The sequence below is a fragment of the Salmo salar genome, chromosome ssa22 (genome assembly GCF_905237065.1).
Source record: "Salmo salar chromosome ssa22, Ssal_v3.1, whole genome shotgun sequence".
Taxonomy (NCBI): Eukaryota; Metazoa; Chordata; class Actinopteri; order Salmoniformes; family Salmonidae; genus Salmo; species Salmo salar.
This window is the reverse complement of record NC_059463.1, coordinates 54745197-54770231: the sequence shown is the minus strand read 5'-3', so window position 1 is coordinate 54770231 and position 25035 is coordinate 54745197. Positions and strand designations below refer to the sequence as shown.

Here is a 25035-nt window from a genome sequence, read left to right as displayed (position 1 = left end):
GTTCCATTTTGGACGTAAGCAGAGTGTGTGGGGGTGGGGGGGGGGGCTGTAGCTACAGTGCTAGTTGGCTAGCTGCGTGTGGATCTGTGGCACTGGAGCTGATTTTCACTTCATCACATAACCGATTCGGGAGGTTGGGAATGTGTTATTAACAATTGTGGGCGGGTCGAACAAACATCTGACCCGCGCGAGGTTCATACCGCAGAACTCAAGTAAAACCATGGAAACCTAGCAAACTCAGATGACCTAGTGCCATCTTGCTTCTGACACCAGTGTAGCAAATAGAAAAAGAGACTCATCTGGTCTAAAACCCCTGACTCCTAGTACTTATCGGCTTCCAAAGTCAGCCATGCTATTATAACCAGTCAAATTTTGAGTGATTAAAATACATTTTTGTAAGCCTGATTTTTGTCTGATTATTTTCTACGTTTTATATGTTCTCCTGGTCGGATTGTATTTCATTCTTTCTCTTTATTACTCCGTTCTATTGTCCTCCCCTTTTCCCTGGCCTCAACAACCTGTAGACAAACATACAGCCCAAACGGTAGAATGTACATCTGTCATCATCCTTAGAAATGGATGACTCTAATCCATAAAAAAAAAGACGCTATTCATTACACATTCAATCAAACTTTACACATGTTTCGTTATTGTTGCCGAACTTTGTAGATGTGTCACTTTTGTTTCAAGAAAAACGGGCGCTGAAATGTCGAATCAAAAGATGGTTACCAAACCTAGTGTTATTCCAATCTGCTCGCTAACAGCTGAGGTCCGTCCAGTTATGGACACAGAATATAATGCTCATGTATGCACACTGATCTAACGATATCTAACTAGGGAAAAGATATCCAGTAGTAAACTGTAGTTGAGTGAGGTGGCTGCACACCACGTTGATACATTGTATGACAGTAGCGTCCAGTGCGTTACTTTTGTACCGAAGTGGGAACGTTAAACATCACATGAATACGTCTTCAAAAACATGTTGCAGGCATATCAATCAAGCTGTGCGAAATAGAGCAGCTAGTTAGCGTAGCAAACGAAGCTACTGTAGTATTCTTCATACTTGTAAAATCATCTCAATGCTGTGTGTGTGTTGGCTAGGCTAGCTACACTAAACGAATATAAACGCAACATGTAAAATGTTGGTCCCATGTTTAATGAGCTGAAATAAAAGATACCTACAAAAAGCTAATTTCGCTCAATTTGTGTGCACAATTGTTTACATCCCTGTTAGTGAGCATTTCTCCACCTGCCAAGATAATCCATCCAATTGACAGGTGTGACATATCAAGATGCTGATTAAACAGCATGATCAATACACAGGTCCGCCTTGTGCTGGGGACATGCATGTTGCGTTTATATTTTTGTTCAGTACATATTGTTTAGCTGGATGACTTTGCGTCCAAGAGAATAGCCTACTAAACTCAACTCCACTTCACATCAACGGAGTTGTGCACTGACTAGTGTGAGTGGACAATAGATCCGATGTCTCGCAAAATAGTTTTTATGAAGAAAAAAAAAAGATTTCAGCACCCAGAGAATAGCAACAGGACAATTTTTAATAAGCTTAATTTTTATATGTCGGAGCTCTAGTCCACACACACTAGATGCCCACAGTCAACTCCATTTGAGGTGAAGTATAAAGTTTAGTTGGCTACCAAGACACCAGTCGTTTCATATAACCAGTAGCTAAACCAACACACATGACAAGTGGTTAGGCCTCCCGAGTGGCTCAGCGGTCTAAGGCACTGCATTTCAGTGTTAGAGGTCTCATTACAGACTCAGGTTCAATTCAAAGCTGTATCACAACCGGCCGTGATTGGGACTCCCATAGGGCGACGCACAATTGGCCCAGTGTCGTCTGCATTTAGGGTTAGACTGTCCATTGTAAATAAGAATTTGTTATTAACTGACTTGCCTAGTTAAATTAAAATAAAAAATACAACCCCAGGGCTCTACAGTGCTTCCATTTTGGTTGCATATGCTCCTAAATATTCTGTGCTACCTAGAATTTTATTTGGGAGCACCAGTGCCCCTAAGAAGAAAAATCTCCCATATACCATTTAGTAGCACAGAAAGAAAATAGGTTCTTCAGGAGATGAGCTCCTTAACCCTGTATTTTGTAATTGCTGGAAATTCTTATCATTAATACATAGAATATTTTTAATTGCACTCTGAAATTAAATCTAAAATGTCAGTATAGAGCCCTGAACAAGGTAAAGGTAAAGCTAGCTAATAAAGGGCTGTAAATCCAATGGGAAGATGAGAAGACTGCTTGTTTCTCCAGGCTACTGCTAACAGACTCCTGTTTTCTGTACCTCCAGGCAACATGGCAGCTCTCAGGCCTCTGAAAAGGCCTAAGATCGTCAAGAAGAGGGTGAAGAAGTTCATCAGACAGTCAGACCGCTATGTGAAAGTCAAGGTACGGTTCAGACCACAATTACCTGAGTTAGAGCAACAGTATTTCAACCCTTTCTACGTGGATGTGTTGAACCAGATTCACATTTATTAGGAAGCACGGAAAACAAGTGTTCCTTCTTGGACAAGTTCAGGTACTCCATCACAAACATCATCTGATGACAACTCCCTTCAGTTTCCACTAGCTGATCTTTTGACCAATCAGAGCATCTCTTTTGCCCAGAATTGTGCTGTCTGTGTAAACGCAGGCTTAGTAAACGTACTAGCTGGTATTTACAGGATCCTGCCTTACTCCTTATCTATCTTCTCCTTTGTAGCAAAACTGGCGTAAACCCCATGGTATCGACAACAGGGTGCGCCGGCGCTTCAAGGGCCAGATGCTGATGCCCAACATCGGCTACGGCAGCAACAAGAAGACCAAACACATGCTGCCCTCCGGCTTCAGGAAGTTCCTGGTGCACAACGTCAAGGAGCTGGAGGTCCTCATGATGAGCAACAAGATCCCAACCACAGGTGTCTATTTAGTGAGAGGTTCTGAACAGAGTAAAAACTCAGATGACCCCCAAAAAAAAGCTCAAACCAAGTTTTGTTTCTTCACCCCACTGGGTCATACAGTTGCAAAGACAACATACACGACATCACACAAGCGCATCTTTTATAGCTTCTGACTAGGAGGAGTCACCTCCTTGCATGTCTAATATAACCAATCCTCCTCTGGTGTTAGACAGAAACACAGTAGGTTTCTCTTACTGGTATTGTCATGGCCCTGCCTGTCTCCAGGACCCTCATGGGCCTGGAAGCGAGTATGTATGTGTGAGATGTTCTTCGATGTAGCCCCCCTTCCAGCAGTATCTTCTCTCTTCATCTGTTGACCTTGTCTGGAGTTGAGTTCCACATCCCTCATGGTCCTGGTTCTGCAGCCACTGGCCCGCCTCATCAAGAACTGAAACTAGACTCTTGCCCTTTGTTCCTAAGGAGGGAGGCATTCACATTCTACAATAATATATTTCAACAGAATATGAACTTTCTGCACTTTTTCCATATCACTTCCCACACACCAAGTTCCTCTTTCCCCTTCATTGACCACTAATATATACATTACTTATGCATATAAAGTAATCAGTATGGTAACATGAATAAGTATGTTTCAAGATAGAATCCAACAGGTGAAATGTTGTGTTGCAGATAGAAATGCAATGAATAGAGCTCACATGATTCCCTATTCTGCATGAGACAGAAATACCAAGAGTAGAACATACTATCTGAACGCTCTGTAATGTAGAACAGGCCACTGATGGCTGTATCTGGCCTGGTGCTGGGTTCAGATGGTGCAAACTTGAGGAATGTTCAATTAGATGCCTGCTATGTACAGAACAAACGTCTCCTACATGTAGAATGAGTCATGTTGGCTTTAGTCATGACTTATTGGTAATGTTTCACAACGTTTTCCTATTGAACACAGCCCAGATGTCAGGCTCATGATACAGCATATGGTGCAATGTTATGTTTGTTTTGGTTGATTTGAGGCAATATTGCACGTGAATGAAATATTTTTTGGACTATCTTTTTTTTTCTGTCCATTTTCAGTATTTCATTTGAAATGTATGTGTTCATTCACGTGCAATATTTCATATTGCAGGGCTCTAAGAGTGCGACAAAAGATTTTGCTGTGTGCCAAGGAGAGAATTGTCATACATCATAATAGTGTTGGTAAGGCTTCGCTGTTGTGGTGTTTCAGAGTTCTTCAGAGTTCCCTAGAGAAAAAGGCGAGTGCAGATTCGTTAGCATCATGGTTGCACCATTACTACAGCAAAAAGAGCTTGCTTCTAGCCCAACCACGGCAAGAGATCGGACCCATATTACTGACCTATATTACCGGTGTAACATTTATCTTCCTGTAGCGAATCACTGGGAACGCATTTTACATTCATAAACCACGCGCAACATGGTTCTAAAGTTACTCGCAATGTTAACCATTTGCTTACACTTTGTTCAGTCATCTTACCTCACTGGCTAGCTAGCTAACAACCCGGTAACTGTACCAATATAGCCAAACATTTGGGGCCACAGAAAAGGGATAGCTTCTTCAGGAGACCAATGAATGAATGACATCTCTTTTGCGTGTTGTCGTCACAAACCTGATATTTTTAAAGAGACAGTGTACCATTATTTTTCAGTGTAACGCATCTCAATAGAAAAGTAGTGCTTTTACACAATGTAGAAACCTTATATTCCACATGACTTTGTAATTTCAATGACTGGTATTCGTATTAACATGATAGCTTTTATAATAAACAAAATGTTCGTTTCTAGTACACAACAAGAGTTCATAGGCTGTATCTCAGTAAAAAAAATGTAAATGTCATGTGACGCTCCTGACTTTAATCTGGATCTTTGTTTGTGTCCTAGCCTGGTGGAACCAGCCTGATCTCTCAATAGATCCTTGTTTGTGTGTCCTAGCCTGGTGGAACCAGCCTGATCTCTCAATAGATCCTTGTTTGTGTCCTAGCCTGGTGGAACCAGCCTGATCTCTCAATAGATCCTTGTGTGTGTGTCCTAGCCTGGTGGAACCAGCCTGATCTCTCAATAGATCCTTGTGTGTGTGTCCTAGCCTGGTGGAACCAGCCTGATCTCTCAATAGATCCTTGTGTGTGTGTCCTAGCCTGGTGGAACCAGCCTGATCTCTCAATAGATCCTTGTTTGTGGGTCCTAGCCCGGTGGAACCAGCCTGATCTCTCAATAGATCCTTGTTTGTGTGTCTTAGCCTGGTGGAACCAGCCTGATCTCTCAATAGATCCTTGTTTGTGTGTCCTAGCCTGGTGGAACCAGCCTGATCTCTCAATAGATCCTTGTTTGTGTGTCCTAGCCCGGTGGAACCAGCCTGATCTCTCAATAGATCCGTGTTTGTGTGTCCTAGCCTGGTGGAACCAGCCTGATCGCTCAATAGATCCTTGTTTGTGTGTCCTAGCCTGGTGGAACCAGCCTGATCTCTCAATAGATCATATCCTGAAACAAAATGTGAACGTAGCGGTCTGTCTGCTTGACCAGGCTATGTGAGTCCTACTTGCTTTGTAAAACGGTGTCCTGCGTGGTGTGTGTAAAGCGGTGTCCTGCGTGGTGTGCGTAAAGCGGTGTCCTGCGTAAAGCGGTGTCCTGCATGGGTAAAACAGTGTCGTGTGTTTGTATTAAAATCCCCTTGAGATATAGTAGCGTCTGACTCCTCCTCTGGGTCGTCTGACTCTGGGTCGTCTGACTCCTCCTCTGGGTCGTCTGACTCTGGGTCGTCTGACTCCTCCTCTGGGTCGTCTGACTCTGGGTCGTCTGACTCCTCCTCTGGGTCGTCTGACTCTGGGTCATCTGACTCCTCCTCTGGGTCGTCTGACTCTGGGTCGTCTGACTCCTCCTCTGGGTCGTCTGACTCCGGGTCGTCTGACTCCTCCTCTGGGTCGTCTGACTCCGGGTCGTCTGACTCCTCCTCTGGGTCGTCTGACTCTGGGTCGTCTGACTCCTCCTCTGGGTCATCTGACTCCTCCTCTGGGTCGTCTGACTCCGGGTCATCTGACTCCTCCTCTGGGTCGTCTGACTCTGGGTCATCTGACTCCTCCTCTGGGTCGTCTGACTCTGGGTCGTCTGACTCTGGGTCATCTGACTCTGGGTCGTCTGACTCTGGATCGTCTGACTCTGGGTCGTCTGACTCCGCCTCTGGGTCGTCTGACTCTGGGTCATCTGACTCTGGGTCGTCTGACTCCGCCTCTGCCCCTCTGTCATCATGGCCTGCTGGGTCAGTCATACTCATGCCAAGGGTTTGAACAAGGAGGAAGAGCACAGCAGAGGCAGTACCCATTCTATCCCTAGCTCTCCCTGTAGACAGGAGGTGGAAGTTAACCTGCTACAACGTCATGTCATAAAGGCCATGTTCCAGACCATCTGAAAAGCAGACTGGAACTAGCTTGACTGAACTCTGATCTTTATGTATTCTAAGGCTTTACTTGGTGTGGAATAATGGCATGTTCCACAATAGGTTTTTCATTGATGGGATGTAAGGCTCTTCAAATTGATTTGTTTGAACGGGTGACATCCAGGCCTTAATGAAAGTCTTAAGTTTCACACACTAGATGGTGCACAGTTAACAAATTAACTAAACATTTGTTTATTTGCAATGTAGTCATTGGGAATACTGCATCAACATCCCAGCTCTACAAAATGGCGCATGAGTAACACCGGTTTTGAAAAGTCCTTTTTAACAAGTATTACCTGAATGTCAAGAAGGCACGTTTTCAACTCAACGTTGATTTCAAGGTAACAAGTGGCACTAAATATATTTTTCAAAGTCCTTTTAATATCACATGTATGTGTGTGTGTGTATGTGTATATATAGTATATATATAGTCAAAGGCATGTTTCCAACTATCAACTTTCAAGGCAGAATAGGAATCATTTCTGAGGCAGTGAGTATGACCTATGACAGCCATGCAAAGGAATCTATCCAAAACTACAACTACCTGGTCACAGAGTAGTAGGACTGTAGGAGGGACACACCTTAGCCATACAGGTGAGGATTATCACTGCCACCTGGGGTATGTGCATATTGCTCTCCTCGATCAAAGCAGGTAGCTCGTTGAGCACGGCCTCGATCATGGTTGTTCGTCACGATCATGTTGAGTCCGGTCAGCTTGAGGGCGCATTGGTTCTTCCAGAGGAAGGAGCCCAGGATGGGGATGCCCTCATGATTAAAGGTCGGATGGTCAATCCTAAGGGGCAATGCGGGGATGAGAGTCAGGGTCTTCACCGCTGTCAACCTGGGAAGAGAAGAGAGTAGAGAAGATACTACTATGGTGCCCTTGAGCAAGGCACTTAACCCCCCAAAATAGCTCTCCAGCCAGGGAAGCTGCACCATGTTGGAGGGCTGGAGCAGTTTAGGGGTCAAGGTACATCAGCAGAAGATGTTACCTTGGTTACTGATGGTCCGCCTCTACCTTGCCTACCTGGTGATCTCATTCTTCAGCAGAAGATGTTACCTTGGATACTGATGGCCCGCCTCTCTACCCTGCCTACCTGGTGATCTCGTTCTTCAGCAGAAGATGTTACCTTGGATACTGATGGTCCGCCTCTCTACCCTGCCTACCTGGTGATCTTGTTCTTCAGCCTCTCAATGAAAATCTAGGTATCCTAGGTGACACATGTGACCCATACAAGAAATGTCCCTCTCCTTCACTTCCTGGTCTTTGTCTGCAGCCTCTTCAGGGTGCCAGCGAACAAGTCCTTCACGTAGGGCTTGACGTCAATGTAGAAGCAGGTAGTTTGTCTAGAATAGAAGATCATTTATATTTTATTGTCCATTTGGCTATAACAGAAATCGGGCCGCTGAACCATACAGCTCCACTAGCAGGTCTCTCCTGATGCCTCGACACACAGATGACCTCCGCTCCTTCCAGCTCATATCGTCACTGTACTCGTCATCTGACTCTACAGGGGGCAGGGCAGCGTGTGAAAAGCCAAAAACTTTGCAAAGCACATTCGAACTCCTACAAAATGATGGCAGCTTAGTTGCATATTTTTAAACATTGCACATTTTAACAGTGTACATTAACAATTAAATAAATAAATAAACAGTGTATATCACTGTTTTATAAAGTTGTAGCTGCAACCACTGAGAAAACTACTGTATCTCTTTGGAAATAAAGACATTCACAACAACACCTTGGTCCTTAAACTCTCCGGCCTGTGAATCCATGGACTCATCCCCATTCTCATCCACATCGTAGTTCTAGTGAAGGTCATAGGTGATGTACCTTGATCACAGAGGGGACATCTCCTTAGGGCATCTATTATTAAAAAACAACAGGTAAGGTATAAAATATAGGTCTGTAGTTACTGGTCTGTAGTTATAGGTCAGTAGTTATGGCTCTGTATTTATGGGTCTGTAGTTATGGCTCTGTAGTTATGGGTCTGTAGTTATGGGTCTGTAGTTATAGGTCTGTAGTTATAGGTCTGTAGTTATGGCTCTGTAGTTATAGGTCTGTTGTTATGGCTCTGTAGTTATAGGTCTGTAGTTATGGCTCTGTAGTTATAGGTCTGTAGTTATGGCTCTGTATTTATGGGTCTGTAGTTATGGCTCTGTAGTTATGGGTCTGTAGTTATGGGTCTGTAGTTATAGGTCTGTAGTTATAGGTCTGTAGTTATGGGTCTGTAGTTATAGGTCTGTAGTTATAGGTCTGTAGTTATGGCTCTGTAGTTATAGGTCTGTAGTTATGGCTCTGTAGTTATAGGTCTGTAGTTATGGCTCTGTAGTTATAGGTCTGTAGTTATGGCTCTGTATTTATGGGTCTGTAGTTATGGCTCTGTAGTTATGGGTCTGTAGTTATGGGTCTGTAGTTATAGGTCTGTAGTTATAGGTCTGTAGTTATGGCTCTGTAGTTATAGGTCTGTAGTTATGGCTCTGTAGTTATAGGTCTGTAGTTATGGGTCTGTAGTTATAGGTCTGTAGTTATGGCTCTGTAGTTACGGCTCTGTAGTTCAATTGTGTCTAATCTCAGAAACCCAGAGCCAAATCTCAAGTGAGTGCGGGCCTCTGGGCAACAAGTAATGGTTGAAATCTTAAGACAGAGAGTGATCGAAAGAGATATCGAGAGAGACAGACACACAGAGAGAGAGAGAGAGAGAGAGAGAGAGAGAGAGAGAGAGAGACTTTCACTAGAGAGTTTTACCTGCGGTGAAAAGCTTCAAAGGCCTGGAAGCAGTAGTCCCTGAGTTCATCATCCTCCACACTGCAGAACTTCAGCACCATGGGTGATGATCTTCTCTAGGTGCTCACCTGGAACAAGACACATCCAACAATTGACCCAGAGCCACCTACATACACTAAACAGAAACGCAGCATGCAACAATTTCTGAGATTTCCTCATATGAGGAAAGCAGTCAATGGAAATGAATACAGTAAGCACTAATCTATGGATTTCACATGACTGGGAATACACATATGTATATGTTGGTCACAGGTACCTCACAATGGGCATCAGGATCTCGTCAGAGTATTTCTGTGTATTCAAATTGCAATTGTTTTCGTTGTCCATAGCCTTATACCTGCCCATACCATAACCCCACCGGCACCATGGGGCACTCTGTTCACAATGTTGACATCAGCAAACCGCTCACCCACACGGTGCTATAAACGTGTTCTGCGGTTATGAGGCTGGTTGGACGTACTGCCAAATTCTCTGAAATGACGTTGGTTGAGAAATTAACATTCAATTATTTGGCAACAGCTCTGAGGGACATTCCTGCAGTCAGCATGCCAATTGAACACTCCCTCAAAACTTGAGACATCTGTGGCATTATGTTGTGTGGCAAAACTATTTTAGTGGCCTTAGTGGCCTTAGTGGCCTTTTATTGTCCCCAGCACAAGGTGCACCTTTGTAATGATCACACTGATAATCAGCTTCTTGATATGCCACACCAGTCAGGTGGATGGATTATTTTAGCAAAGGAGAATTGTTCACTAATAGGGATGTAAACACGTTTGTGCACAACATTTGAGATAAATACGTTTTTTGTGCATATGGAACATTATGGGGAAATTTTATTTCAGCTCATGAAACATGGGACCAACACTTTACTTGATGCGTTTTATATTTTTGTTCAGTGTAATATTCTCTATGTATGGCTATGGATTGACTGATACAGTTCTGCCCTCTGCTGGTGCAATTCCATACAACAGGTTGGGAGATTCATTTATTTTTTTACAAAATACTTTCAAAATTGTATTTAACCTTTATTTAACTAGGCAAGTCAGTTAAGAACAAATTCTTATTTACAATGATGGCCTACCCCAGCCAAACCCTAACGACTCAGCTGAGATACAGCCTGGAAGTAAACCAGGGTCTGTAGTGACGACTTTAGCACTGAGATGCAGTGCCTTAGAACGCTGCGCCACTCGGGAGCCCCCCGAGTAAAGGGAGGGTGAGAGGAGAGTTGAAAGTGGGTGATGAATTTCAAGAACTTGGACATAGACTAATACAAAAAAAATACAAAAAGGAAAAACGTTGAATAGACAAACACCACCCCACCTAGCTAAGGCTACGATAGACAAACACCATCCCACCTAGCTAAGGCTACAATAGACAAACACCACCCCACCTAGCTAAGGCTACAATAGACAAACACCACCCCACCTAGCTAAGGCTACAATAGACAAACACCACCCCACCTAGCTAAGGCTACAATAGACAAACACCTCTCCACCTAGCTAAGGCTACAATAGACAAACACCTCTCCACCTAGCTAAGGCTACAATAGACAAACACCTATCCACCTAGCTAAGGCTACAATAGACAAACACCTCTCCACCTAGCTAAGGCTACAATAGACAAACACCACCCCACCTAGCTAAGGCTACAACAGACAAACACCTCTCCACCTAGCTAAGGCTACGATAGACAAACACCATCCCACCTAGCTAAGGCTACAATAGACAAACACCACCCCACCTAGCTAAGGCTACAATAGACAAACACCACCCCACCTAGCTAAGGCTACAATAGACAAACACCTCTCCACCTAGCTAAGGCTACAATAGACAAACACCACCCCAACTAGCTAAGGCTACAATAGACAAACACCACCCCACCTAGCTAAGGCTACAACAGACAAACACCACCCCACCTAGCTAATGCTACAATAGACAAACACCTCTCCACCTAGCTAAGGCTACAATAGACAAACACCTCTCCACCTAGCTAAGGCTACAATAGACAATGCTGAGCACTTGTTGGCTGCTTTTCCTTCACTCTGCGGTCCAACTGATCCCAAACCATCTCAGTTGGGTTGAGGTCGGGTGATTGTTTCCACCCATTCTGTTGTGTACAGGTCTGAATGCCTAGTGTGCAAAGCTGCCATCAAGGCAAAGGGTGGCTACTTTGAAGAATCTCAAATATAAAATATATTTTTTTGTTTACTACGTGATTCCATATGTGTTATTTCATAGTTTTGATGTCTTCACTATTATTGTACAATGTAGAAAACAGTAAAAATAAAGAAAAACCTTTGAATGAGTAGGTGTGTCCAAACTGACTGCTTTTGACAGCTACTGTATGTCTGCATCACGCTTTGAAGCAACTATGAACTGTTAGCAGGCAATCAGGGGGGCCTAGTATTAGTATTGGGAGAATCACTGCCTAAGTCAGTGCTAGTAAGAAAATACACGTTTCATGTGTGTGTGTGTGTGTGTGTGTGTGTGTGTGTGTGTGTGTGTGTGTGTGTGTGTGTGCGTGTGTGTGTGTATGTGTGTGTGTGTTGGGGGGGGGGGTTCAGACGTTTTCTTAAGATAATATTAATGCTCTTACCGCATAGCTCTTCAGCATGATATTCCAACTGAAATGAAATATGATTCAACTTCAAAGCAGTTTGTATAGCCTAGTATCAGTATTGGGAGAATCATTGCCTAACTGCAACAACACACTGTGTCAAACTGAATAATCAACCCAACGCCCAGTGTCCTATTAACAGTGATCATACTCATGTCTGCGACATCAAACATATTGCATGTCAGACCTTGTTAATGTATATGTCAGTGTCCATGCACAACATCTGTATTGCCCCAGAGGTAGTTAGTTACTGTAGATCATTTCCCTCTGTGTTCCCTGGGCAACAACAGAGAGATTGTGAATCTAAAACATTGACAGTAACATAATAACTATTATTCTATTACATTCTAATAGTCTATTATTACATGACATTCTATAATTATATTATGACATTACATTCTATTATTCTATTACATTCTATTATTATATTATACCATTACATTATATTATTCTATGACATATTATTCTATTACATTATTTTACATTCTAATAGTCTATTACATTCTAATCGTATATTATTCCATTACATTCTATTATTCCATTACATTCTATTATTCTATTACATTCTATTATTCTATTATGACATTACATTCTATGATTCTATTACATTCTATTATTATATTATTATAGTACCATAATAGGTGAGAAAGGTTATGGACTTCTTTTAAAGCCACTAATAAATGATCATAAAAGTAGGCAAACATACAGTCATTGTTGATACATTATTACTATGTCATTCCACACCCACACTTGCAAAGCAGTCTGCTTTCTTGCCGAAAGTCTTTGTCAGTGATGTCATTTTCTCCAATAGATTGGAGATGTTTTACGAGATATTCGACATCTTGACTACCAGTTACAGTCAATTTAAATATGATAAAAGTTATGGGAAAAAACTTTGAAATAGTGGAGCAGAAGTTTCAGCCGGAGAACATGGCAATATTTTTTAAACTAGGCAATTCAGTTCAGAAGAAATCCTTATTTACAATGACGGCCTATCCCGGCCAAACCTGGACGACGCAGGGCCAAACCTGTGCGCCGTCTTGTGGGACTCCCAATCACAGCCAGATGTGATGCAGCCTGGATTTGAACCAGGTACTGCAATGACAGCTCTGAAATGCAGTGTCTTAGACCATTGTGCCACCCGGGAGCCCCTAGTTGGAATATAACTTAGGCCAAGAACAAACTTGGAAACATGACACTTGCACGGTGCTTTATAAATAGGCACCACTGTGTTATGAGTCAAATAATTTACCGTTTCTACTGCCACCAGGTGGAACTAATGCTCACCACATAGGAACTTTTCTTTCACGGAACTATTTGTAAGCGAAATGCTTGTTTCAACCGGAACCTTGGTGCACGCACACGGAAGTCGTTTTTTTTCAGTGGTTGTGAAGTTGTTGCCACGTCGGTTCAGAACGTCGTTCTTGATACATCGTAAAACCGTGATACATTGATAACAGGGTTACACGTCTTGCAGTGCACTTCTTTTGTTTAGGGACAAACTCATTACGATAGTCTTCAATCATGGTGAGTAACATAATTTCTGGTATTTCTGACTGCAGTTGTTTGCCGGTTAGCAAGGCAACTGTTAACGTTAGACAGCTAACGCTAACTTGTCAAGTTGCTAAGCTGAACAAGAATATTTTTTTTATTAAGTTGTACTTATTGTTTACTACCAAATAGACTATTAAACATACAGTAATATGTTACAAGGTCGTGTAATGCTGTTTTATGCAGTAACGGTATCTCTGCGATTAGTTCAAGCTTCTATCTAGCTAGTTAAGTAGCTAGCTAACGTTGTTAGCTAGATTGTGTAGCTAGCAAAGTTAGATTTAGCTAACTAACGCAGCGTTAGTTTTTTAGAATAGCGTTCTATCAAATAATCTCTCACTTCTTGTGTTTCATGAAATATAGGTTTCCGTCATCAACACGGTGGACACCTCCCACGAGGACATGATCGTAAGTAGTTTTCTTATGTGACAGCTACAAGCTAACGTTAGCTAACTACTGTCATTTAGCTAGCTGACTTGAGTTTGAATGGATTGTTAATTCAATGTCCCGTAAATTCAACCAGCTGTAGCAAATTAATATATATCAACTTAATGTACTTTATTTATCCCTTATCAAATTTTAGTAGCTAACTCACTCTACTTTGACTAAGCTAATGTAATAATTGCAACCTTTGACCTTTTTCTTATGACATGCTCTGTTGTGTTTTAAGCATGATGCCCAGATGGATTATTACGGCACAAGACTGGCCACCTGCTCCTCTGACAGGTCTGTCAAGATCTTCGATGTTAAAAACGGAGGGCAAATCCTAGTGGCAGATCTGAGAGGGTAAGATGTGACTCTGCTTGATTAGAGCTTTAAAGGTTGACTCATCGAAAGGAAGTTGCCATGAGCAGCACCACAGATATTGTAATGATCGACATGCAAGACTTATTTTCCAGCCCACACAGATTGAACTGCCATGTCCCTGTTTCATCTCCTCTCTCCATTACCTGTGAAGTGCTGTATCCAGACAGTCATTTTACTGTCTGCCTCTATCTCCTCTCTCTCTGCAGCCATGAGGGTCCTGTGTGGCAGGTGGCCTGGGCTCACCCCATGTACGGCAACATCCTGGCCTCATGTTCCTATGACAGGAAGGTGATCATATGGAAGGAAGAGAACGGAACCTGGGATAAGATGTACGAGTACACTGGACACGACTCTTCAGGTAAGAACATTCCCGGTAAATCACTCACAAATGTATTCAATTCATATTTTACGTCATTTCGCAGATGTTCTTATCCAGAGCAACTTACAGTACAGTGAGTTCATACAGTTTGGTATATATGGTTTGAATATTTTCAATGATCTTATTGAAAATGTTCAAATGGAGTTCTTTAAACCTGGTGCTTGGGACCCACAGGGTATGCAACATGTTGTTTAGTTTCACTTTTGATCAAAGCCCTATTCAGAACCAGGGATGAATAACACTGCAATTAAGCATTGTCAAAAGCTCTGTGTTTTTAGTGTATATTAATGAGTACTTTCTGGCTTCCTTGTGTCTTCAGTGAATTCAGTGTGCTGGGGTCCCTATGACTTTGGTCTGATCCTGGCCTGTGGGAGCTCAGATGGAGCCATCTCATTGGTCACCTGCTCTGGGGATCAACAGTGGGACATTAAGAAGATCAGCAATGCACACACAGTGAGTAATGAACTGTTTTCACTTTCATTTGTAAACCGACATTAAGTATTTTCTCTAGGGCTGGGTTAATATGAATAAACCTAAAGTGTAACATTAAATTGTCACAAATTAATTAAATTAAAAATTAAAGTGTAACAAATTGCCACCATGGCCAATTTATTGCCTTTACCTCCCTTATCTCACCTCATTTGCTTACATTGTATATAGACTTATTTTTCTACTGTATTATTGACTGTATGTTTGTTTTAATCCATGTGTAACTCTGTTGTTATGTGTCGAACTGCTTTGCTTTATCTTGGCCAGGTCGCAGTTGTAAATGAGAACTACCTGGTTAAATAAAGGTGAAATAAATAAATAAAAAATAATTAACTGTCTGTTGTGACAGTCCGTTTGTGGTAGCTTGTCAAAGTCCTAATTGAGTTCATATGAATTCATGTCCTTGGTCTGTACATGTGACTGTGTATTGTAACCTTCCCCTCTGTCCTGTTAGATTGGGTGTAACGCAGTGAGCTGGGCTCCATCTGTGGTGCCAGGTAGTCTGATAGACCAGCCCTCGGGTCAGAAACCCAACTTCATCAAGAGGTTTGTCTCAGGAGGCTGCGACAACCTGGTCAAACTCTGGAAGTAAGTAGCGGACGATTGGAGGGTGTCTTATCTTCGCTTTTATTGAAATGCTTATTTTTTTATTGGCAACACAGCTACAGTGCCTTCACAAATTATTCATACCCATTGACTTATTCCATTATTTTGTTTTGTTACAGCCTGAATTCAAATGTATTTAACAAAAAATCTCACCCATGTACGTATATAGTCCATAATGACAAAGGAAAAATATGTTTTTAGAATGTTTTGCAAATGTATTTAAAATAAAATACAGAAATATCTCATTCACATAAGTATTCACACCCCTGAGTCAATACTTTGTAGTAGTTCCTTTGAGTCGTCGTGAGTATGTCTATCAGCTTTGTACATCTGTATTTGGGGATTTTCTCCCGTTCTTCCTTGCAGATTTTCTCAAGCTCTGTTAAGTTAGATGGGGAGCAGTGGTGAACAGCAATCTTCAAGTCTTTCCACAGATTTTTCAATGGGATTCAAGTCTGTGCTTTGGCTGGGCCACTCAATGACATTCACATTCTTGTTCTGAAGCCATTCCAGTGTTGCTTGGGGTCATTGTCCTGTTGAAACGTAAATCTTTACCCCCCTTCCCCAGATACGTTTTATACCCTTCCCCAGATATCTCATCACAATTTTGTCTCGGAGATCTATGGACAGTTCCTTGGACTATATGGTATAGTTTCTGCTCTGACATGCACTGTCAACTGTGGGACCTTATATAGACAGGTGTGTTTCTTTCTAAATTATGTCCACACAATTGAATTTGCCACAGGTGTACTCCAAGTTGTAATGACAGCTCAAGGATGATCAAAGGAAATTGGATGCACCTGAGCTCAATTTGAAATGTCATAGCAAAGGGGTATGAATACTTAGTTACAGTCAAAAGTTTGGACACCTACTCATTCAAGGGTTTTTCTACAATGTAGAATAATAGTGAAGACATCAAAACTATGAAATAACACACGGAACATACTACCGTAAATTCCGGACTATAAGCCGCAACTTTTTTCCCAGGCTTTGAACCTCGCGGCTTACACAATGACGCGGCTAATATATGGATTTTTCCAGCTTTCAATTTTTTTTCTCCCCAAAAAGTTTTTTTGGCGGCATGAAGCTTTCATTAGACCAATGAAATTGCCGAACGGGTTAAGGTCAAACAACTTTTTTGTTTACTGTTTAGATTAAATCGAGCGCTCTCAAACTTCCCATCATTCTGATTACGGTAGTCATTTTGTCACCCTCATCATGGCAAAGACACGGAGAAATGCATATGATGCAGCTTTCAAGTTGAAGGCGATTGATCTGGCTGTTGGAAAAGGAAATAGAGCTGCTGCACGGGAGCTTGGTCTTAATGAGTCGATGATGAGACGTTGGAAACAGCAGCGTGAGGAATTGACTCAGTGCAAAAAGACAACTACCGGTAAAGCTTTTTGTTACAAGCCGTGTTTCGTTAAAGCCTGTGTAAAGTTCATTTGTTTCAATGTAGCGGTAGGCACCTGCGGCTTATAGACGTGCGGCTTATTTATGTTCAAAATAAAAACAATTTTTTTAATTCAATGGGTGCCGCTTATATTCAGGTACGCTTAATAGTCCGGAAATTACAGTACATGGAATCATGTAGTAATCAGAAGTTATAAATAAATACATCAAAATATATTTTAGATTCTTCAAAGTAGCCACCATTTGCCTTGATGCCAGCTTTGCACAGTCTTGGTATTCTCTTAACCAGCTTCACCTGGAATGCTTTTCCGACAGTCTTGAAGGAGTTCCCACATATGCTGAGTACTTGTTGGCTGCTTTTCCTTCACTCTGCAGTCAAACTCATCCCAAAGCATCTCAATTGGGTTGAGGTTGGGTGATTGTGGAGGCCAGGTCATCTGATGCACCACTCTATCACTCTCCTTGGTAAAATAGCCCTTACACAGCCTGGATGTGTGTTAGGTCATTGTCCTGTTGAAAAACAAATGATAGTCCCACTAAGCACAAACCAGATGGATGGCGTATCACTACAGAATACTGTGGTAGCCATGCTGGTTAAGTCTGCCTTGAATTCTAAATAAATCAGTGTCACCAGCATAGCACCATCACACCACCTCCTCCATGCTTCACGGTGGGAACCACACATGAGATCATCCGTTCACCTTCTCTGCGTCTCACAAAGACACATTGGTTGGAACCAAAAATCTAAAATTTTGACTCATCAGACCAAAGGACAGATTTCCACCGGTCTAATGTCCATTGCTCGTTTTTCTTGGTCCAAGCAAGACTCTTCTTCTTATTGGTGTCCTTTAGTAGTGTTTTTTTCCCCAGCAATTCGACCATGAAGGCCTGATTCGCGCAGTCTCCTCTGAACAGTTGATGTTGATGTGTCTGTTACTTGAACTCTGTGAAGCATTTAACTCTAATAAACTTATCCTCTGCAGCAGAGGTAACTCTGGGTCTTCCTTTTCTGTGGCCTTCCTCATGAGAGCCAGTTTCATCATAGTGCTTGGTGGTTTTTGCGACTGCGCTTGAAGAAACTTTAAAATTTCTTAATTTTCTGTATTGACTGACCTTCATGTGTTAAAGTAATGATGGACTGTCGTTTCTCTTCGCTTATTTGAGCTGTTCTTGCCATAATAATGACTTGGTATTTATCAAATGCAGCTATCTTCTGTATTTTTATAAATTTTTTATTTAACTGGGAAATTCAGTTAAGAACAAATTCTTATTTACAATGACGGCCTACCCCGGCCAAACCTGGACGACGCTGAGCCAATTGTGCGCCACCCTATGGGACTCCCAATCACGGCCGGATGTGTTACAGCATGGATTCGGACCAGGGACTGTATAGTGACGCCTCTTGCACTGAGATGCAGTGCCTTAGACCGCAGCGCCACTCGGGAGCCCAACCCCTACTTTCTATACCCCCTCCCTACCTTGTCATAACACAACAGATTGACTCAAACACATTAAGAAGGAAAGAAAGTAAACATTTCGCTGTCTACACCTGTTGTATTCGGCGCATGTGACAATTTGATTTGGAAAAAATTCCGCACCTGTTAATTGAAATGCATTCCAAGTGACTATCTCATGAAGCTGGTTGAGAGAATGCCAAGTGTGCAAAGCTATCAAGGCAAAGGGTGGTTACTTTGAAGAATCTCAAATATAAAATATATTTGGATTTGTTTAACACTTTGTTTTGTTTACTACCTGATTCCATATATGTTATTTCATAGTTTTATTTCTTCACTATTATTCTACAATGTAAAAAAATGTAAACTTTTGACTGGTAACTCTATGTAAATTAGATATTTCTGTATTTCATTTTAAATAAATGTGCAAACATTTCTAAAAACATGTTTTCACTTTGTCATTATGGGGTATTGTGTGTAGATGGTACAGTGAAGCCACTGTATAGTTCCACTCAAAATATTTACAATTTACTTACTTGCAATAACATCTTTTCTCTTTGTAATAACAACTTGATGTATTTATAACTGCGTGAACAACTTTATGTAAGGTTTTACAAATAGGTTTCTATGGCAAGTGAGGAGTTTGAATAAAATGGCTGCCACACAGGTTTGTGTGTCTTCTTTCTTAGAGAGGAGGATGGCCAATGGAAGGAGGACCAGAAGCTGGAGGCTCACAGTGATTGGGTCAGAGATGTAGGCTGGGCTCCCTCCATAGGACTACCCACTAGCACCATTGCCAGCTGCTCTCAGGTAACCTACCGTCAGAGGAAAAAATATTGTATGGCTTTTACAGATGTAGGATCTTTATTTGATTACCTTGTTACAGGTTAACTTTCCTGCAATAAATGTCTAGTGTATTTGAGGTTTAAAAAGGCTTTTGAAGTTTGTAATTTCCATTTTTACGTTTCAGAATTCATTTTCCTTTCCTAAAAATGTATCTTCCCCTACAAAAATGTCCATGAATTTTAATCAACATAGAAATTCACATTTCCTGTTGCTGCAGGATTTTTGTCCTGCTTTAGCAAACTGTCTCAAATTAAGATATTTTATTTGGATCCCAATTAGTTGTTGAACAAGCAGCAGTGCTGTCGTTCCACAAAAATGTTAAGTATACATTATGCACCAATATTGAATTTTAAAAGCCTGATAAATTAAATGAAGTGCACTTTAATATAGACCACACGGAATTCAATAAATCCCTCTTTTCTTTAAATTTTTTATATATGAATGAAGGCTTGTTAAAATGCTAAAATTCAGCATTTTGACATTTTCCTCCTTCAACCCTGTGTCACTTCTAGGAAGATTTCAACCCACTTTAATCCAAAAATGTCTCCCAAGTTTCACCATCATTGTAAAGGCCTAGTTATTTTTCAGCTTTGAGTCATTTCTGAAGATCACTATTTATATTCATGTGATTAGCAAATGCCTTTATGTTTGTCCCTCGTTTTAATGCCAACCTTGTTATACAAACAATTTACCCCTTTCAAATAATGGACCATTCCACCAAATGAAATGATTCACGGTGTTCTGTGGGTCCTCTGAACAGCATGGTGGTCTATTTTAGAATTGTTTTATCGTCTTTGACTAAGGTGGTAAAGCTCAACATGTCAACCCTGTTCGCTCAGTTAATGTTAGGAAATCTTGAAATTGATTTAACTTTCATTATGTGTGGAACATATGTGTAATTCCTAATTTCATGAACACCATGTGGTCCCATGCTCTGCATCACATGAGGAGTAATGGCTGATCTTCACGGATAAAGTTAGTTGGGCCTCTAACAGGGTTGACAATAACAGGGTTGTGGTTTTAGGTTTAATATTAAGTTTATTTGTACAAGGATACTTTATCAATGAGAAAATGTTAGATTTATCTCAAATATGCTTTTATTTACATTAGTATTCAGACCCTTTGCTATGAGACTTGAAATTGAGCTCAGGTGCATCTTCTTTCATTGATCATCCTTGAGATGTTTCTACAACTTGATTGGAGTCCACCTGTGGTAAATTACATTGATTGGACATGATTTGGGAAGGCACAAACCTGTCTATATAAAATCCCACAGTTGACAGTGCATGTCAGAGCAAAAACCAAGGTGAGGTCGAAGGAATTGTCTGTAGAGCTCCGAGACAGGATTGTGTCGGCACAGATCTGGGGAAGGGTACGAAAACATTTCTGCATTATTGACTGTCCCCAAGAACACAGTGGCCTCCAGCATTCTTAAATGGAAGAAGTTTGGAACCAACAAGACTCTTCCTAGAGCTGGCCGCCCAGCCAAACTGAGCAATTGGGGCAGAAGGGCCTTGGTCAGGGAGGTGACCAAGAACCCCATGGTCACTGACAGAGCTCCAGAGTTCCTCTGTGGAGATGGGAGAACCTTCCAGAAGGACAACCATCAAATCAAACCATGTGAAACAAGATTCTCTGGTCTGATGAAACCAAGATTGAACTCTTTGGCCTGAATGCCAAGCATCACGTCTGGCAGAAACCCGGCACCATCCCTACGGTGAAGCACGGTGGTGGCAGCTATGTGGATGTTTTTCAGCTGCAGGGACTGGGAGACTAGTCGGGGTCGAGGGAAAGATGAATGGAGCAAAGTACAGAGAGATCCTTGATGAAAACCTGCTCCAGAGCGCTCAGGACCTCAGACTGGGGCGAAGGTTCACCTTCCAATAGGATAACGACCCTAAGCACACAGCCAAGACAATGCAGGAGTGGCTTCGGGGACAAGTCTCGCAATGTCCTTGAGTGGCCCAGCCAGAGCCCGGACTTGAACCCGATCGAACATCTCTGGAGAGACCTAAAAATAGCTGTGCAGCGACGCTCCCCATCCATCCTGACAGAGCTTGAGAAGAATGGGAGAAACTCCCAAAATACAGGTGTGCCAAGCTTGTAGCGTCATACCCAAGAACACTCGAGGCTCTAATTGTTGCCAAAGGTGCTTCAACAAAGTACTGAGTAACGGGTCTGAATACTTATGTAAATGTGATATTAGTTTATTTTATAAAAAATTTGCAAAAATTTAAACCGTTTTTTGCTTTGTCATGATGGAGTATTGTGTGTGTAGATTGAGGGGGGGAAAAAAACATTTTAGAATAAGGCTGTAATGTAACAATGTGGAAAAAGTCAAGGGGTCTGAATACTTTACGAATGCATTGTACATAAGTGTCTGTAACGGGGTTGATAGACAGTGTGGTACAATGCAGATAAAATGCTCTTAGTTCATAGGATTTTAATGCCTGAGATGGGAAAATGTGTTTTTCTGTAGGCTAAACATATCCTCCATGCAATTGAATTTTGAAAGAAGAGATAGTTGAAAGTTAATTTCTTAAAAGTTTGCCTGTTCAAAGGGAATGAACCAGCTATTGTTCCTGTGGTCCACAAGATCCTACATTGTTTGTGATTTTGGCTCATTTCATATAACCAACAAACTGCTCACGGTCAATTCCATTTTGATTGTTAGGATTCCAATAATTCTAAAAGTGTCCGTTTTATTTAACATTGGGATGTTTTCATTCTCATTGAAGGTAAAAGGCACTCCTGAATTGAAATGGAACTGTTATCATCTTTTTAAAATGTGTTGGCCCAGTTTGTCATTGTCTGGTCTACCAGGGAGTATTTATGGCTTTTACCTCAGAACAAAAACACCTAACACAAAACCTCTCCTGCTGTCTGCGTGCAGGACGGCAGGGTCTTCATCTGGACGTGTGACGACCCTTCAGGCAACACGTGGACGGCTAAACTCCTCCACAAGTTCAACGACGTGGTTTGGCATGTCAGCTGGTCCGTCACTGGAAACATCCTGGCCGTGTCCGGGGGGGATAACAAGGTCAGTGTACACACACACACACACACACACACACACACTCTTACTAGGCAGCTGAATAAACTTGATCCTCAGCAATGTATGATTTATGCCACTTAGCAGATACTTTATGCAAAGCGTCTGAAAGTACAGCGAGTTTATACATCAGTGCGGTCACAAATGATCCCTTGGTTACCTGTACTTGTCCAGATGACGTGGTGGAAGGAGTTGGAAAGACTGCCAGTGTTTTCTGATGTGTATTGTTGTCGGCTGTCTCCAGGTGACGTTGTGGAAGGAGTCGGCAGATGGCCAGTGGGCCTGTATCAGCGACGTCAACAAAGGCCAGGGAGCCGTATCGTCCATCGCAGACGGAGCGACGAACGAGCAGTGATCCAGGCACAGAAGGACATTCCACTCCTTCTCCTACACCCACAGAGAATGATTGGGCTACTACTCCAGAGACATTTCTACTATCTAGCCTAGTCCCAGATCTGGGCTAACTACCACCTGTTAAACCTCTCTCTTTCTCTAACAGACTTTAAGACCATATTTTATGATGAAATTTTGCTAAAGACCGTTTGAGGTTTTATCGTTCAGTTTACGATGATCCAGATTTAAATGGTTACCACTGAGGGAAACTACCTTAATTAAAACCTGAATTAAAACCTGCTCAAAACATCCATAGATTACATACTTGCTTGTAAAAAATAATTTTCTGTCAAATATGAAACTGTTTTTGTGAAAGATTTTCTTCCAATTGATTGTTAGAAACAAGAATGTTATGTTTCATATTTCAAATAATTAAAGAACTTCAAGGAAAAGCTGTTTCCCAAAAGCTCAGCTATTTCTTCTACGATTGATCAGTCAGGGAGGGGCAACTCCAGTCCTCAGGATCAGTCAGGGAGGGGCAACTCCAGTCCTCAGGTGCCTGTTTGGTGATGCTGCTGCCACAGACCTGAAGCTAATAATCTACAAATCATGGTCTCCAGTTTAGAATACGATTTGTTTAATCAGGTGTGTTAGCTAGGGCTGGGGAAGACGTAACACCAATCAGGCCCGTGGACAGGAGTTGCCTATCCATCCATCCCTGCATCAGATGGTCAGTCAAGGCCGGCAACATGGACCTGTGGGAAGACCTCAAGGTAAACCAAAGAGAGAGACATGAAACACCTGGAGGCTGTGCTCCAAGCAGCAGAAGCTGACACTGGCATGGGGTGTGATGAGATTGAAAAGACAGTACACAGTGCTAGAGAGGGAACCTGTCCATGGCCTATGTTCTCTGGGAACTGCCAAGCCTGTAAGTAGATATGACCACATTTAAGGAAAGACTTTATTGAAGGGTACCTAGTAGGCACGCATGTGGTCATGTGAGTGAGAGGTGCATGGCGGTTGGGCAGCCGGGAGAATGGAATTATTATGTACTACCTACATAAAGACTTTATAACCAATTCATAACACATTCATAAGCATAACTCACTTTAATTCCTACAGATTTGTGTGTTTGGGCTTCCCACACCCGGTACTATGTGTTGGTTTAGAATAGTGTTTCTTTAATGTGGGGCACTAGTACCCCCGAGGACACCTGCAGATGGCCTATCCACACGGGGTAGACTACTCTGCAAGAACATCTTTTTGTTTTACTTTCCCCAGTGAATCATGTCTCTGGCACACTAAATCAACTTCAACATCATCACCATTATCATCCTGTTCTCTGAGAGAAAAGTGATGGAAGTGCTACTGAAGTCATCTTTGAAGATAACCTGTTTAGCAGTGCCATATCATAGCTATAAAGGCCTATAAGTGTGTGTGTACGAGTGCGTGTCTCACTGTGTTTGTGTGTGTGGATTCTGCCTCTACGCACTGCTGATGCCAGTGAGATGTCAAACCGAATAGCCTACCGGCAGCGACTCTGTTCCCGAGTGTTCCCGTTCGGAGGCATGCAGGCAGCAGCGCGAATCATACACTTTGCCAAACACATTAGTGACCGAGAGAGCGTAACCTTTGAGTCATGCTCTCAGTCTCTCTGCTTCCCAAGCGGTGTGTGTTTGTGCAACGAGTAACGGACTACCTCTCCAAAATCTACCAACGTCCAACGGTCGATTTTTTAAAATGAAAGAATCGTTTTCTAACACTTCCCGGGACTCACTCGCACTTGTTTTTCATTGAAGTGCCGCAGAGGGAATTAATAGGACGCGTATTGCATCGCACGCTGCTGCCTAGAGGCTAAACACAAGAGAAGTACTAGTTTATGACCGTTCTCCTCCGTCAACATCGTTTGTTTTCCTTACTACAACATCATTCTCCTTTTCACAGACCGCTGTCATCTTTACCGACATGCCGGGTTGGAGAAGAAGCCTGACTTTATGTCTGCAGAGAATGCATGAAGAAGGTAAGACAAAGGTTTTATTATCTAAAGAAAATATTCTGTTTCACTTGAGTTGATGTTCAGTGTGTGAGTGTGACATTTCCTCTCATCCTAGATATTATACACAATATCTAAATGGAATCAGGGGCTGTGTTGTTTGATGCCGAATCTGGTTGACATAAAGCTTGACGTAAAGAGCCACTTCTCAGTTTCTTGACACAGAGCTAAGCGCTGCTTTAAGCACGTGTCATTATGATTTTCTTCTGCGCTACAGTTGTGTTTGTCACAGGCAGGCCGATGCCTGGACCGTATTTATTGATTAGGATTTG

The 25035-nt window shown here is 42.0% G+C and overlaps 2 protein-coding genes across 3 annotated transcripts; both read left to right on the top strand.

Moving 5' to 3' along the window:
• Positions 1-2329: 2329 nt before the first annotated feature.
• Positions 2330-3365, top strand: LOC106583741 (60S ribosomal protein L32-like). Its single transcript, XM_014168285.2, has 4 exons — positions 2330-2422; positions 2736-2961; positions 3199-3221; positions 3339-3365. Exons 1-4 carry the CDS (start codon positions 2330-2332, stop codon positions 3363-3365), a joined length of 369 nt encoding a protein of 122 aa, XP_014023760.2.
• A 9751-nt stretch (positions 3366-13116) lies between these two features.
• On the top strand, positions 13117-23162 carry sec13 (SEC13 homolog, nuclear pore and COPII coat complex component). 2 transcript variants are annotated; one of them, NM_001140768.1, is given in 10 exon segments: positions 13183-13307; positions 13695-13739; positions 14002-14117; positions 14345-14496; positions 14837-14970; positions 15461-15594; positions 19169-19289; positions 22219-22355; positions 22358-22365; positions 22622-23157. In NM_001140768.1, coding segments are annotated over 9 exon segments (846 nt in total). In that variant the 5' UTR covers positions 13183-13304; the 3' UTR covers positions 22362-22365; positions 22622-23157.
• Positions 23163-25035: the final 1873 nt, after the last annotated feature.